This window comes from Helianthus annuus, chromosome 15, assembly GCF_002127325.2.
Source record: "Helianthus annuus cultivar XRQ/B chromosome 15, HanXRQr2.0-SUNRISE, whole genome shotgun sequence".
Taxonomy (NCBI): domain Eukaryota; kingdom Viridiplantae; phylum Streptophyta; class Magnoliopsida; order Asterales; family Asteraceae; genus Helianthus; species Helianthus annuus.
In genome coordinates, this window is record NC_035447.2 from 173,566,939 (window position 1) to 173,581,322 (window position 14,384).

At 35.8% G+C, this 14,384-nt stretch overlaps 1 protein-coding gene and 1 non-coding gene across 2 annotated transcripts; both read right to left on the bottom strand.

Annotated features, from left to right (window-relative positions):
• Positions 1–430: 430 nt before the first annotated feature.
• Positions 431–555, bottom strand: LOC118487898. Its single transcript, XR_004882835.1, has one exon. It is a non-coding gene; the product is annotated as a small nucleolar RNA snoR143 (small nucleolar RNA).
• Positions 556–6,322: 5,767 nt separating this feature from the next.
• Positions 6,323–11,593, bottom strand: LOC110922549 (protein INVOLVED IN DE NOVO 2-like). The gene is made up of 7 exons (XM_022166838.2): positions 11,297–11,593; positions 9,805–10,741; positions 9,546–9,727; positions 9,383–9,472; positions 8,386–8,670; positions 7,578–7,787; positions 6,323–6,720 (listed from the first exon to the last, which is right to left on the bottom strand). Exons 2-7 carry the CDS (start codon positions 10,730–10,732, stop codon positions 6,487–6,489), a joined length of 1,929 nt encoding a protein of 642 aa, XP_022022530.1. The 5' UTR covers positions 10,733–10,741; positions 11,297–11,593; the 3' UTR covers positions 6,323–6,486.
• Between the last annotated feature and the right edge of the window lie 2,791 nt (positions 11,594–14,384).

Consider the following 14,384-nt stretch of genomic DNA (forward strand, 5'->3'; position numbering starts at 1 on the left):
ATACCATACTGGACAATATCGATACCGATGTCGATGTTATCAGAACCGGTTTAGTTTTTTGTCTTTATCGTTTTTATCAATTAAAAAGGCATATCAGTATCCTTTTGGGCCTATGACGCCCTATTGTTTGGAATTTCTTTTTTGGTTATTATCCTAAATGTCGGTACCTTAACAAACCGAGTAGCTACCAACCGAAAGCAATCACCCCATCAAAATACCAAAAAAGAATGGATGAACCAAATTGTTTTTTCACCACCCATTTTACATTTTGTAACTTTTTGTGTTATTTTGTACAGGATGAAAAAACCAGATTTTCATTGTTGTATCTACAATTGACAAATGAAGATGTCCATTTTCAAAGGAAAATGAATGGAATTGAATTTAATTAAGGTAAAAATAAAGATAAAATGAAAAGGTTAAGAAAGAATAAAGATGTGAGATAGAATTTAGTAGACAAACAGATAGCAAAAACTGTTCATCTGTGGAAACCATCTCTACGGTTGTCTGGCCGCTGCCTAATCCTCCCTCCTCCACTAAACCAAGAAGCTCGTAGAGGAAAAAGAATCAGGCGTTTTATATACGCATTGTTGTGCCTAAATAGAGGGAAAAAGAACAGATGCTGAACATCTGTCTGGCTCTATTTACAATCAAAAACAACAAATGCAAACGATACAAACATAAATAACAAAGAAGAAGAGATGATGGGAAGAAGAGAGATCGGTGAAGCCAAACGCCTGCGGCGGTGGTTGATTTGGTGAACTAGTAATTGTGGCTGCTGTATATATAGACTTGTGAACGATTTAGGGTTTTCTTAAGGGTTATGATTATTGGTGCAATACGGTGTCGTTTCGTGGAAGGTTCCTACTTCTATTTAAGGAAAAAATCAAGTTTTTTTTTTTTACTGGCAATTTGAATTTAAATAATTTTAAGGGAAAAATTACAAGTTTTGTCCTTTATCTTTATACCACTTTTCAGGCGGTGTTCTTTTTAACGAATGTTGACAAGCGGTGTCCTTTACTGAGTATTTTGTTGCAAGTTTAGTCCTTTACACCCAACCTAGTTAAAAAACCCTGTTAATTGTTGGGTGTAAAGGACTAAACTTGCAACAAAATAACTAGGTAAAGGACTAAACTTGCAACAAAATACCTAGTAAAGGACACCGCCTGTCAATAATTAACAGGGTTTTTTAACTGGGTTGGGTGTAAAGGAAACAAACTTGCAACAAAATACCTAGTAAAGGACACCGCTTGTCAACATTCGTTAAAAATGACACCGCCTGAAAAGTGATATAAAGATAAAGGACAAAACTTGTAATTTTTCCTAATTTTAAGCTAATAATTCAAACTTAGGGTGGGCGGGGTACCCAGCGAAAACCATTCGGGTACCCCTCTTGCCGATTAGTGATGGTGCCGCCAACTCCTGCGGTGAGGTAGAGAGAGGCAACAAACCGGTGGGGAGCTGCCGAAGAGAGGGGGAGGAGAGAGAGAGGAAAGAGGGAGAGGGGACCAATCAAAAGTTTCTTTTTTTTTAAAAAAAAAAAAAAAAAAAAAAAAAAAAAAAACCAATTCACCTAAGAGGGGAGTGCCGCCATCAATTTAGGGTGTTAGGGGAGTTTAAGAGGGGAGTTGACGTGGCACACGAGGATTGGTTGGGCGTAAGAGAGGGGACTCACCTCTTAGGTGAGCACCCCTTACACCCTTAGTTATTTGCCAATAATAATTCAAACTAGTTCACTTTTGGCCGATAATAGTCCGCCGTTAAAAATAGGTTAACGGGGTTATGTAAAACTTATCTCGAAATGATGCCCCAAATGGCTTGATTTTTGTTAATTGGAAGTTTAAACACCCGAATTGAAGCACCGTTTTCGTCGTTTGGGGCAGTATTTCGAGGTAAATTTTACATCAATCAACTCGTATCCTCGTTCTAATCAAAAGTCCTAAAACATCGGTTTGTAATTCAGAAATAAAAAACTTAACTCCGTTAAGCTTTTTTGAACGCAGACTATTATCGACCAAAAGTGGACCAGTTCGGATTATTATCGGCAAATAACTGAGTTGAGATTATTATCGACGAAATTGAGAATTTGAGATTATTTAAATCCAAAGTGCTTTTTTTTATTTTATAATTAAACTTTCTCTAATATAAAAATCACTGGCGGTGTATACGAGCTAAGCTGAGTCCAAGTTTGACCAAGCTCGAGCTTGATTAACTAGCTTACGAGAGCTCGAGCTAGGCTCAGGTCAAGTTTTGTTTTCATAGCTCTAGGTCGGTTCGTTGGTAAGTTCTCGAACTCGGCTCGTTTATTATCAATTAATTAATATATTAAATAAAAATAGAGTAAATTACGTTTTTTGCCAATATGGTTATATCACTTTTACTATATTAGCCCAAAATAAGAATTTTTAACATATCTGCCCCCATGGTCTCTAAAACTAACCATTTTAGCCCCTAAGTCTAGAGATCATGGGGGCCAAAATGGTTAGTTATAAAGACCATGGGGGCCAAAATGGTTAGATTTAGGGGACAAAATGGTTAGTTATAGAGACCATGGGGGCAGATATGTTGAAAATTCTTATTTTGGGCTAATATAGTAAAAGTGATATAACCACAGGGGCCAAAAACGTAATTTACTCATAAAAATAACATAAATTATAGATTTGTTTAGGCTCAGGAGCTCGATAAGGGAAGTTTGGGCTCAGGCTCGGGCTCATTTACTAAACAAGCTTATTTTTTTGTTCGGGTTCGGCTCGTAAACAAGTTTAAATAAGCTTGGCTCGGATCATTTACTAGACAACTTTAAATAATGGGTAAATGTTATTAAATATTAATAAAAACTAATATTACACTAAGGCTTGATGAGCCTAGCGAGCTTCAGATGCTAGACTTGAGTTCTGGCTAAGGCTCTACAAGGCTCGTCTCGTCTGTACCAGGGGCGGACCTATTAACAAACATCGGGTTCCCAGGAACCCGTTCGGTTTTTAATTTTTAGTGCAAATATATATAGCAAACTGAAAAGGAACCCATAAGTAAAATATAAAGGGAACCCATAAACAAAAAAACTTTGGTTCTCCACTGGTTAATCCATGTTATTCTTTTCAAAACGCCTGGGTTAGAATCCTGTCTGAGGCAATTATTATTCTTTTTGTTCCATGGGATTAAAACCACCATCTAACAGTAACAATTATTATTCTTTTTGTTCCATGGGATTAAAACCACCATCTAACAGTAACAAACCACATCAACAGCTTCATCAACAGGACTCAGATTACATTTAAACAAACTTATTTTAAAATAAAAAAAGAAGATCCTGAATCATAGAACTCCAAAGTCTCCTACTTGGATTAACCATTGGTATCATCATTATTTTTTTGCCTACTTGAATGGTATCATCATTATTTTTTTGTCAGGCCCGTATTGTATGGAACTGCAGTTGAAGGCATTGCTTTTAAATGCCTTATACATGATCTTTTATTAGAGTACCAATACCAATCTGCAATGTATTGAAAAGCCTCTTCAACTATCTTCCAGTGTTCAATGCTCTTTTATTTCTTTAAATTACACACAAAACTAAATCTGACTATGATTCAAAAAGACCAAAATGTATGAATATGAAAAATAGGTCACAATGTTTTAACAAATAAATCATAATGTATGATACCTCCACAGTTGATCCTATGTCCCTAATCAACCTTGTCTAGTTCGTTCGCTTGATTATGTTCGTTTGTTTAATATATTTATTTTAGTTTGCGTTCTATTATATACTTATTTAATTTGTTACATTGAAAAGGAGTTATTACAAAAGTATTCGTTGAGAGTGTAAAGACTGTCGTATTTTATATTATGTAATGACGATTTTCTTTTCCTTATAAGTAAACTGCTAAAATCATCCCTGAGGTTTGACTCAAATTGCTAGATCAGTCCAAAATCAACTTTTTTTGCTAAAACAGTCCCTGAGCCTAGTTTCTGTTGCTATTTCAGTCCAATAAATTAACACCGTTAGAACCTCCGTTAATGAATGGGTAAAACTGCTAAATTCGTCCGTGAGGTTTGATTCAAGTTGCTAGATCAGTCCAAAATCAAGTTTTTTGAATTTGTTAATTATAAACTTATTTAGGTATATAATTTTTCTAGACTTGCATTAATTTGTTGAATTTGTTAATTATAAACTTATGTAGATTATAAACTTATTTAGGTATATAATTTTTCTAGACTTGCATTAATTTTTTGAATTTGTTAATTATAAACTTATGTAGATTATAAACTTATTTAGGTATATAAATCATTAATATCACAAGATTATAAACTTATTTAAGGCGGGTCCAGTTATATTTATGTTCGTTGAATAAATCATTAATATCACAAGAGAAAAAAAATGGTAAATGACAGGTTCTTAATGCATCAATACTTGTACCAAATGCATTATATATTTTCTTAAATGTCTTAAAATTTAAGATAAATTACAAGTCTACCCTAAATATATAATTTAAATTTGTGTTTAGTTATAAAAATATAAACAGAATGTAGCTCTTTTGGATAGCGCAATTTTATTTGACCTGTCTTAAACACTGGTTTGACCCGAACCCGTTTTGACTCAAACCAAAATAATCCTTTTTATGAGACTTGTTCTGGCACGACATGTTGTCCGACCTCACCTGAATGATAAGTATTATTAAATAAGAAACCACTTAATTAAGTAGAAAAAATGAATAAAAGAACTTTATAATACAAATATTAAATTAAAATAATTGATAAATATTAAACATTAAATATTACGATTTAAATAAAAACAAATAAAAATTATGTTAATTTCTTAATATTTAAATTTACATATAATGTTTGTATTTTTCATAACTAAATATTGTTTAAATTAACTGTTGTCTTATTTAAATCCTTAAATAAATACTAAATATTTACATGGTAACAACAACAACAACATCAAAATAAAGTCAGTATTTAAGGCTGGGCCGGTTAAATTACGCTCTTCAAAAAAGCTACATTTATATTTTTAAAACTAATTTTATTTAAATTAAATTAAGTATTATCTTATTTAAATACTTAAGTATATAATTAGTAAACATTTAATGATAATAATAATAATAATAATAATAATAATAATAATAATCAAAATAACTAACAAATAATTTTTCAAAATAACTAACAAAAGGATTTTTTTCTCTTGTGATATTAATGATTTATATACCTAAATAAGTTTATAATCTAAATAAGTTTATAATTAACAAATTCAAAAAATTAATGCAAGTCTAGAAAAATTATATACCTAAATAAGTTTATAATTAACAAATTCAAAAAATTAATGCAAGTCTAGAAAAATTATATACCTAAATAAGTTTATAATTAACAAATTCAAAAAACTTGATTTTGGACTGATCTAGCAACTTGAATCAAACCTCAGGGACGAATTTAGCAGTTTTACCCATTCATTAACGGAGGTTCTAACGGTGTTAATTTATTGGACTGAAATAGCAACAGAAACTAGGCTCAGAGACTGTTTTAGCAAAAAAAGTTGATTTTGGACTGATCTAGCAATTTGAGTCAAACCACAGGGACGATTTTAGCAGTTTACTCTTTCCTTATTGTATCGCACTTTTATTATGTAATGAACCTTACCCGATCCGAACTGTCGAACCAACCCGAAATTTTTTTATGTTCAGTCATATGAAATTGGAGTATCTAAAAAAGTGAACCCAGTAAAAAAAATTAATGGATCCGCCACTGGTCTGTACCCCTTGTTAAGTGTTTTTATCATTGTTAATTAATATTCAGTGACTTAACTTTTTTTCATAAAGTCTAGTATGGCTGTGTGGGATATGATGATCTATGTACTATTTTGTGTTAACACTGTTTTTCTAATAACATATGATTAACAAAACGTTTCAGGCCAAAATTCATCATTTTGGACCAATTTTTTTCAAGCACAAATGTAAAACCAGACACTGGCCCATAACTAAACCAAACCAAACCCATACGTAAAACTGAAAACCCAAACCTAACAGCCTCCTACAAGGGCGTAGATTTGTGGGGGCGGGAGGGGTCAGCCGACCCCACGAACTTTTCGCTCGTTAGTGAAGAGTATGTAGTTTTCGTATAGAAATTTTTTGGTATATACGTTTTTGACCCCCCCGGTTTTATAGTATTTTTTTATATACGTTTTTGACCCCCCGGTTTTATAGAATTTTTTTATATACATTTTCGAACCCCCGGTCGGAAATCTCAAGCTTCGCCACTGGCCTCCTAGAACCAAAAACTGAAATTTCGGTTCTGGTTACGTTCTGAGCCCAACCCCGACCCATGCACACACCTGTATCACACTAACTACCATTTTTTTATCCTAGATAGGAAGACAATTTAAACAGAAAGGTTTTTAGAAGGTCTAAATATTGTCAGTTTGGTTTATATTAACTAGACGGAAACTGGAGTTCGCAGCACCAGAAAGCATCCTTCTAACGTAACATGCGTGAAACCCTGTCACATGTTCCGCCTTCGTTTGTGCATCTCCCACATTTCTAAAAGAGACATAACTCCTTCCTTTAACGTAGATCTCCGGCCCTCGTTGAAGTTCCATAGCTCTGTTGTCACATATGCTCCACTCGGATTGTAATCGTTTATTTCTGTTAACGCAGTAGCCACAGCTTTATAAACTTCTCCCCCGTAGTTTCTTTTTAACCCCTTCAGTTTTTCCTCATTTTCATCTATCACACGCTGCACCCATTGTATAAAAATAAAAACAAAAAAATTTATATAACTTCTGAGATATTATACAAAACATTACACAAATACACCATAGTAATCTCTTTTTAGCTAATTTTCTGAACGTTAACCACCCGCTTGGCCTGTTAGCAGTGTTGTAGTAATCGCTAGTCGCTAGTCGGGCGGCGGGGTGGGGACTAGCGATTAATCGGAATTTATGGGGATTAATCGGGATTAATTTGATTAATCAGAGACTAATCGGGGATTAATCGGCACCTAGTCGGGATTTTTACAACATTGCCTGTTAGAGATAAAATAAACCCCAAGTCGGTCATTTACTTATATAGTGAAAGGTTTAAATACAAAAGGCTCTTAACGTGCGACGGTACGCGACCACCAATATAACGTGCGTAATTATGCAAATAACATGCATAATTAGGGTTTAACCAAACCCATGCGTAATTATGCAAATAACGTGCATAATAATGCAATGACGGGCGCAATTATGCAAAATTAATTGCTATTGTGCCACCGCATTCGATTGAAGGCCTAGATTAGATTAGATGTGTGGTTGAGATGCTCGCGTACGCATCGCACAATAAGGTGGTCTTGTACGTTAACTGACCTCTACTTATATATACGTCAAAATTGTCACCTCTAATCATGGGCGGATCTTAGAAAGGCTCTGGCAGGGCCACGGCCCGGGCAAGTTTTTTGGCCGTAGTGTTAATTTTCCGCATTTCGATCGAAATTTTTTATATATACTATGTTTGGCCCGGGCTTGCCTGGGCTTTTTTTAGTGCCCGTGTCTTTCGGCACTGGCACATTCAACGGGCAAGATCCGCCACTGCCTCTAATCACATGTATACCTGAGATTTTCCATTAACAGTGATGACTTTGAACGGATGCCAATTCGGATCGCGAAGAAACTCTTCCCACAAGGAACATAATTCCGACGCTCTATCTTCCGCCTCTGACTCGTCATATTTCCTCTTCATGGCATCAATAAACGGTTTATTCTCGAGTTCTCCCATCCTCTTCACACCAATATGAGCTGTTTTTGGTAACTCTTTTAAGCCCTGCAAAAGAGTAATTTTCACATGCATTTACAACCCAATTACTAATGGATGGGTTAATTTGAGTTATGCTTAATCTCTAATGGGTCAAAATATGTATAATAAAAAAATAACAAATGGAATTAGGTCAAACAAAACAAAAGTCACCCAAACTATATTTTTGATACATAAATTCTTATAAATCATTTTAGAGTAAAATGTCATTTTCGTCCCTGAGGTTTGGCCAGTTTTGCGACCGAATTGCCCTTTAAGTTAGCAAAAAAGACGGAAATAACTCTGACTTAACGGAGAAAATGGATGGAGTTAACGAGCCGGATGAAAATGGCAAGATTTCAAACCTTTTGGATCCAGATGCGAAAAAACAAACCTTTGGACGAGAGTCGCAAAACTGACCAAACCTCAGGGACGAAAATGGCATTTTCTCATCACTTTATTAAAAAATAGATCATTACTGAAATAATATAAATCAATTTGATATAGTGATATGATAGTTCCAAAAATAATACTTTTGGACAAAACATTTTGGTTCAACCCAACCGTAGCTATTTTCACCCGACCCATTTGGACCCGTTATAAACTAATAAAAGTAAAACGTGCTCACTTCAATCAGTTCTTTACGAGCTTCTTGAAGTTCATCGTTGCTTTTGCGTTCCTGAACAACGAGAGTTTGATTTAAGCTTTCCAAATCGTCGAGTTCTTCCTCTCGTTCTCGCAAGTTCTTCTGTATCTCGTCCACTTTTTTTAAAGTCTCCATATCATCTTCACCAATGTGCTTCATAACGTTTAATTGCCCTTTTAACTTTTCTATTTCCAGCTCGACTGCATGTTTTGAATCCAACTGTTTCTCGAGCATAATTATTTTCTTGTGCAACTCTTCTTTTTCCCTCTGAAGTCGACACTCAACAAATTATTATATATATTAAAAAGTTTTTTTTTTTTTTTGATAAACAAATATTTTATTTGGGTTTCACACGAAAAAGGGCAATTACAAAACAATGGCAGGTAGTCGGGCAACAAGTTGCGCCGCCACCCCCTTTTGAATAGAAAAACCAATTCTACTAAATACAAAGTTTGAAACCTTTAGCGACGAAGAATTACTATTAACGACTTTTTGAACCCGATTCAAGAGTCGTACAACGTCAGGAGCGAGACCACCAAAGGTATCAAACGCAAACGGGACAAACACATGTTGATTCTCCCGGCAGGCTTTCTTATATTAAAAGGCTATTTTGTTTTGTCAACATCAAACATCTTTGGCCCCTCAACTTTAATAATGACATGTTTAGACCCTTAACTAAAAAAGATTAGCCCCTCAACTTTAATAATGGTATGTTTAGCCCCTTAACTAAAACAACTCTAGCCCCTCCCTCAACTTTAATAATAAACAACTTTAGCCCCTCAACTTTAATAATGACATGCTTCCCTTCCCTTAACTAAAACATCAAACAACTTTAACTCTCTTCGATTTGCTTATTTTTATCTATGTTTCGAACCCGTAATGGAGTGCGGGTGATAATCCACTAGTTATACCAAAAACAGCAAAATTCACCTCAAAACCTGATAATAATAATAATAATATAAAAAATATAATCCTTAACCTTCTGATCTTCTGCGAGATTCATCACACTTTCATCGGCTTTCTGTTGCTCATCAGATGCCTTCTCAAGCAAACTATTCCGTACAGCATTCTGAAAGAACAAAAGAAAGCAACTTCAGTTTCGCATTTACGAACGTAAAACGAAATACGCAAAAGTGTCACACCTGTGCAATTTCTTCAGCTAGCTTTTTTTGTTCGATTTCGTTATTCGCCTCACGTTTCTGTAGTTCTTGCCCTTGAAGCTCAAGTTTTCTCTTTTCGTCTTCCAATTGCTGTTTCGTCTTTAAATGGTCGCTAAAGATCTTCTGGATATGTTCTCGTGCACCCGACTCAATTTTCTTGAGCTCTGACATATACAAAAAAAAAGTAACAAGTTTGTTATATCACAATAACTGTAGATGTGAAGCTAAAAAACACACAAACCTTCATTATATTTTTGAACAAGTACGTCTTTTTCGGCAATACGCTCTTTGAGCGAGTGTTCAGTTTCGACATATTGGTTCTCCATTTCTTCCAACTGCTTCTTTTTCACTTCGTTTATATTTTTCAAATTCGATTCCAAGCTATCGACTTTACGATCTTCTTCCGCCATTATATCCGAAATGGTTCTAAGATCCGCAATCTTACGAAGATGTTCTCCAATAACATTAGTCGCATTATAATCATCGGATCGCGCAACCCACCCGTAAATCTCATCCTTGAGATCGTCTTTATTAACCTTCCAATCCCGTATACCGTGATGATCAGCGTCATACGCTTTCTCAAACGACATCGCGTTGTTGAACCCCACCCAGTCTTTTTTAAACTCGACAAGCGCGGATCCCGAATGACCGCGAAAGTTCCATAACGGAATCACCCGCGTGGGATTAAACCCTCTCGTAGTCAAAGTATCCCTTAAATTCGAACCACTTTTTCCCACATAACGCCCGTCTTTTAACTCGATAGGGAGATTGACCACAATACCCTTCCATGGCCATACAAACATCTCATCACCGTCATGCTCTGCAAGATGGTCAACGTCAACATTATCTTTCGCTTGTGACGGACCGGTGTTTTCCATAACATCTTTCTCGAGATATTTCACAAGCGCTAAATGACTTGCTTTTTCTTTCACACTTCGTTTTTTCGAATCGCTTTTTCCCACCATGGTCGCGTGTTGTAATAGGTCCTGATACTGGTAATCGCGCTTTTTCTTGTTCGTACAAAATGGGCAAGTGAAAGTTACATCAGATAACTTCACACTGTGTTTTCCACCCGTTAGTTCTTCATACGTTTTATCTGCATACTCCTCTACTTCCGAATCATTTCCATCACTGTCTTCCCCAGAGCTATGATCCATATAATCATCCATTACACACGTCTAATAACCACACAAGACAAACAATCAGTATTTGTTTTCAACTATTTCGGTATTCGTATGTTTCGATGTTTTCAACAATGCTGGTACCGTACCGGCGTACTAGCACTGACAGCCAATACTCGGTACCGTATTCAGTATAAATTTGAGCTCAGTTTCAATTACGGTAGTTTGCGGTACCGTACTGATTCGGTACTGATCTCATCCCTACATGCAATCATCTTCTACTGACATTCGAAAACTGAAGTCATATTTATAACATTTCTACATTGTTTTACCACAATTATCGCTTGCAAAAATAAAATCAGAAAACCTAACCCTAATATTCTAAATCAATTGACAAAATGCTTCTTTTAACAAAACACTGAAACCCTAGCTAACACATTCATGTAATGTAATATCATTATCATTATATATTATATATTAAATGCTTGTTGATCGGAAGGATCGCCGATACAGTATGACATTATATAATATTAAACACGCATTGCATAAAATAGAGTCAAAATCATTTCAGATTGAGGCGTAAAGTCAAGTTAGAAGCATTTGTGGACGTACCGACAGTTAATCGGTGAATTTAAGTGGCAAAATTGAATTGAAGAGGTGGAGAGAATGATTGTTTGAAATTTGGATGGTGAAGTGTAGGAGGAATTGAGGATGATCTATGGTGAGAAATGAGAATGGAGATACCGGGAACTTGAATTTGGGGTTCAGTGTTGTTCTGGGTTTTCACACGCACAAGAGGAGTGCGTCATGACTCTGCTTGTGTTGTGGTTGAATAGTAGGGACGCTTCGCTGAGTACAAGTACAACGCAATCGATACAAAAAGGGAAGAGTTCCAACCATTTAGGGTGTAGAGTATCACTTTAGGGATTTAGCCAATATATCATATCATATCATATCAAGTACCCATTCCACTTTTTATTTTGCACTCAATCAAAGGGTATGGTTCAATCACTTTAGTGTGTTTGAGTTATTTATTTTTTTTATTTCTGATTAACAGCTATATTCCTCAATAATCCCACTCAAACAATCGGTGAGTACACACCGAAAAAGGAGTCACCGAATAACCGAAAAAAGGGGCGGGGTCAATCACCGATCGGTGAAAGCATGTCCCCGAATGCATTCCCCGCACCACTCCGTCTACCCTTATGTCTGATCCGGGCAAGTCACACTAGACGTTTGGGTCAACAGACTATTTGTTTTCTCGAAGACTTTTCATTAAAAAATCTCTGCGCGGCCTCTTTTTGGTGCAGATTTGGGTTGTCCTCTTCTAACCTCTTCTCCCTTTTTCTTTTTATCCTGATACCAACAAACACACAGGTTTAAAACCCTAGAACAGCTCATTCTCCTCCACCACCCCTCCACCGCCGCCGTCGCACTCCACCACCTCAGCCAACAGTCATCGCTCTCATTCCACCACCTCAGCCAGCAGTCATCGCTCTCACTCCACCACCTCAACTAGCCGCCACCGCTCTCCACCACCTCAGCCCAGCCGTCGCCGGTCTCAACCACCTTAGCGCAGCTACCAGATTCTTCTTCAATCACAAGTATGTACTCCATTTAGTCCATTGTTTGTTGTTGATTTTCTATGATGTGAGTTCTTAATTAGATATCTTGAGTGATAAAAATGGTTCTTGATTGTACTCCATTTTAGTCCATTGTTTTTTTGCGAAAATTTTTGTGTTTTTATTCTTATTTTAGGCTTGGCTTTTCAAAACAATTTATAACTTTTTTGGAAAAGTTAATAAGGGTGGAGATACAATAGGAAGTTTATTTGGCTAGGAAGGCTAGGAAGTGATCTTGACCATCCATTCAGTTAATCAAGAGCTAAGATTAAATCAGAGAAATTGAAGGGAAGAAAAGAGACGCGTGAGTTTGTTGAGGGGTATTCTAGTCAATCCAAGCCAATAGTTTCTCTCTCCTCCAATTCCCCCCCCCCCCATTTTTTAAACGTTAATAACTCTTTCATACGACATTATTTTTTTATAAAAATTGCACCAAAAAAATGAGCGTTTTTAATCTTTAAAACGAGTATACTATTGTTATATTTCTTAAAAAAAAATTCAAACCCAGTTGCGTAAAACGCAATAGAAAAGCCCCCAGTTACGTAAAACGCAAGGAAAAAAAACCTAAAAAATGACATTTTTCTAAAACGCAATGCACCAAAAACACATAGAAATGACTTAATTGTAAAACGCGATGGCCAGAAAACACAAAGAAATGTCTTATTTCTAAAACGCAATAGCCTAAACACTCAAAAGAAAATGTACTTTCTAAAATGCAATGGACTAAAAACACATAAAAATGTGTTTTACCTAAAACGCAATGCACAAAAAACACAAAGAAATGTCTTATTTGTAAAACGCAATGGCCATAAAACACTTAAAATGTCTGTTTTCTAAAACGCAATGGACTGAAAACACATAAAAAAGTGTTTTACCTAAAACACAATGCACAAAAAACATAAAGAAATGTCTTATTTGTAAAACGCAATGGCCATAAAACACTTAAAATGTCTGTTTTCTAAAACGCAATGGACTGAAAATAAATAAAAAAGTGTGTAACCTAAAACGCAATGCACAAAAAACACAAAGAAATGTCTTATTTGTAAAACGCAATGGCTAGAAAACACTTAAAAATGACTCATTCTAAAACGCAATTGCCTAAAAAACCAAAGAAAGTGTTATCTGTAAAACGCAATGGACTGAAAACACCTAAAAAAGTGTTTTACCTAAAACGCAATGCACCAAAAACACTTCAAGAATGTGTTTTTCTAAAACGCAATTTCCAGAAAACACATAGAAATGTTTTAGTTCTAAAACGCAATTGAACCATGACAATAGTTGTATGTTGTAACACCTCGAAAATTCCTGTCCAATAAAATAAAGACACGTGTCATGAGGGACAAACGTGTCAGGAACCCGGATCAAATAAAGATGTATGGTAGGATTTAAAAAGGGCGTCATGTTATAAAAGATACCTCTGAACGACCCAAGGGCGACATGTTATTAAAACACCTCTGAGCGACCCGAATCATAAATCCCAAGATCCGTAAAACGTTATGATAAGCATCTAATATTAAGCGGTTGTTTTAAATAAATAAAATTCCATCTTATATGGAAAATCTGATTTCTAGAATAATGTTGTAAACATTTGAAAGTTGGATTCTTGTTTTAAGAAACTAAATTCAATAAGAATTCATGTCCCTACATTCCGACACTTTCAAACGCTTGTCACAAGAGGCCAAATAGTGTAAGGGCATGCAAAGCATGCAAAGGCTGAACAAGGGACCCTCCTACTGCAGTAAAAGCATAAAATTTCGGAGTCCACAATGTTGCATGGTCAAGGCTTGAAATTTTAAAATTTTTTTGGTTATGGTCAACAGTTACGGACCGTAAGGCCCTATGCTTACGGTCCGTAAGGTGCATACCTGGGCGGTTTCAGCAAAGGTCGGTTACGGACCGCAATTATTTCAGCGTACGGTCCGCAAGAGCTGCATACGGACCGCAAGAGGTTAGGCTTACGGTCCGTAAGCCTGTCGCTGGCAGCAGAAAATGGACAGCTGCCTGTTCAGCCTGTTGCACCGCCTTATTGAGATGGTTTTCGAAACAAGGGACTTGCTTGGCATTATTTAGCCACATAG

What these genes read in the sequence shown, in the direction of transcription:
- LOC110922549 (XM_022166838.2), bottom strand. Translation starts at nt 10,732, where the DNA reads ATGGATGATTATATGGATCATAGCTCTGGGGAAGACAGTGATGGAAAT. An exon ending in TAGCTGAAGAAATTGCACAG is followed by an intron (nt 9,473 to 9,545) that starts GTGTGACACTTT and finishes TTGTTCTTTCAG; the next exon opens with AATGCTGTACGGAATAGTTT. An exon ending in CTGTTAATGGAAAATCTCAG is followed by an intron (nt 6,721 to 7,577) that starts GTATACATGTGA and finishes CAATGGGTGCAG; the next exon opens with CGTGTGATAGATGAAAATGA.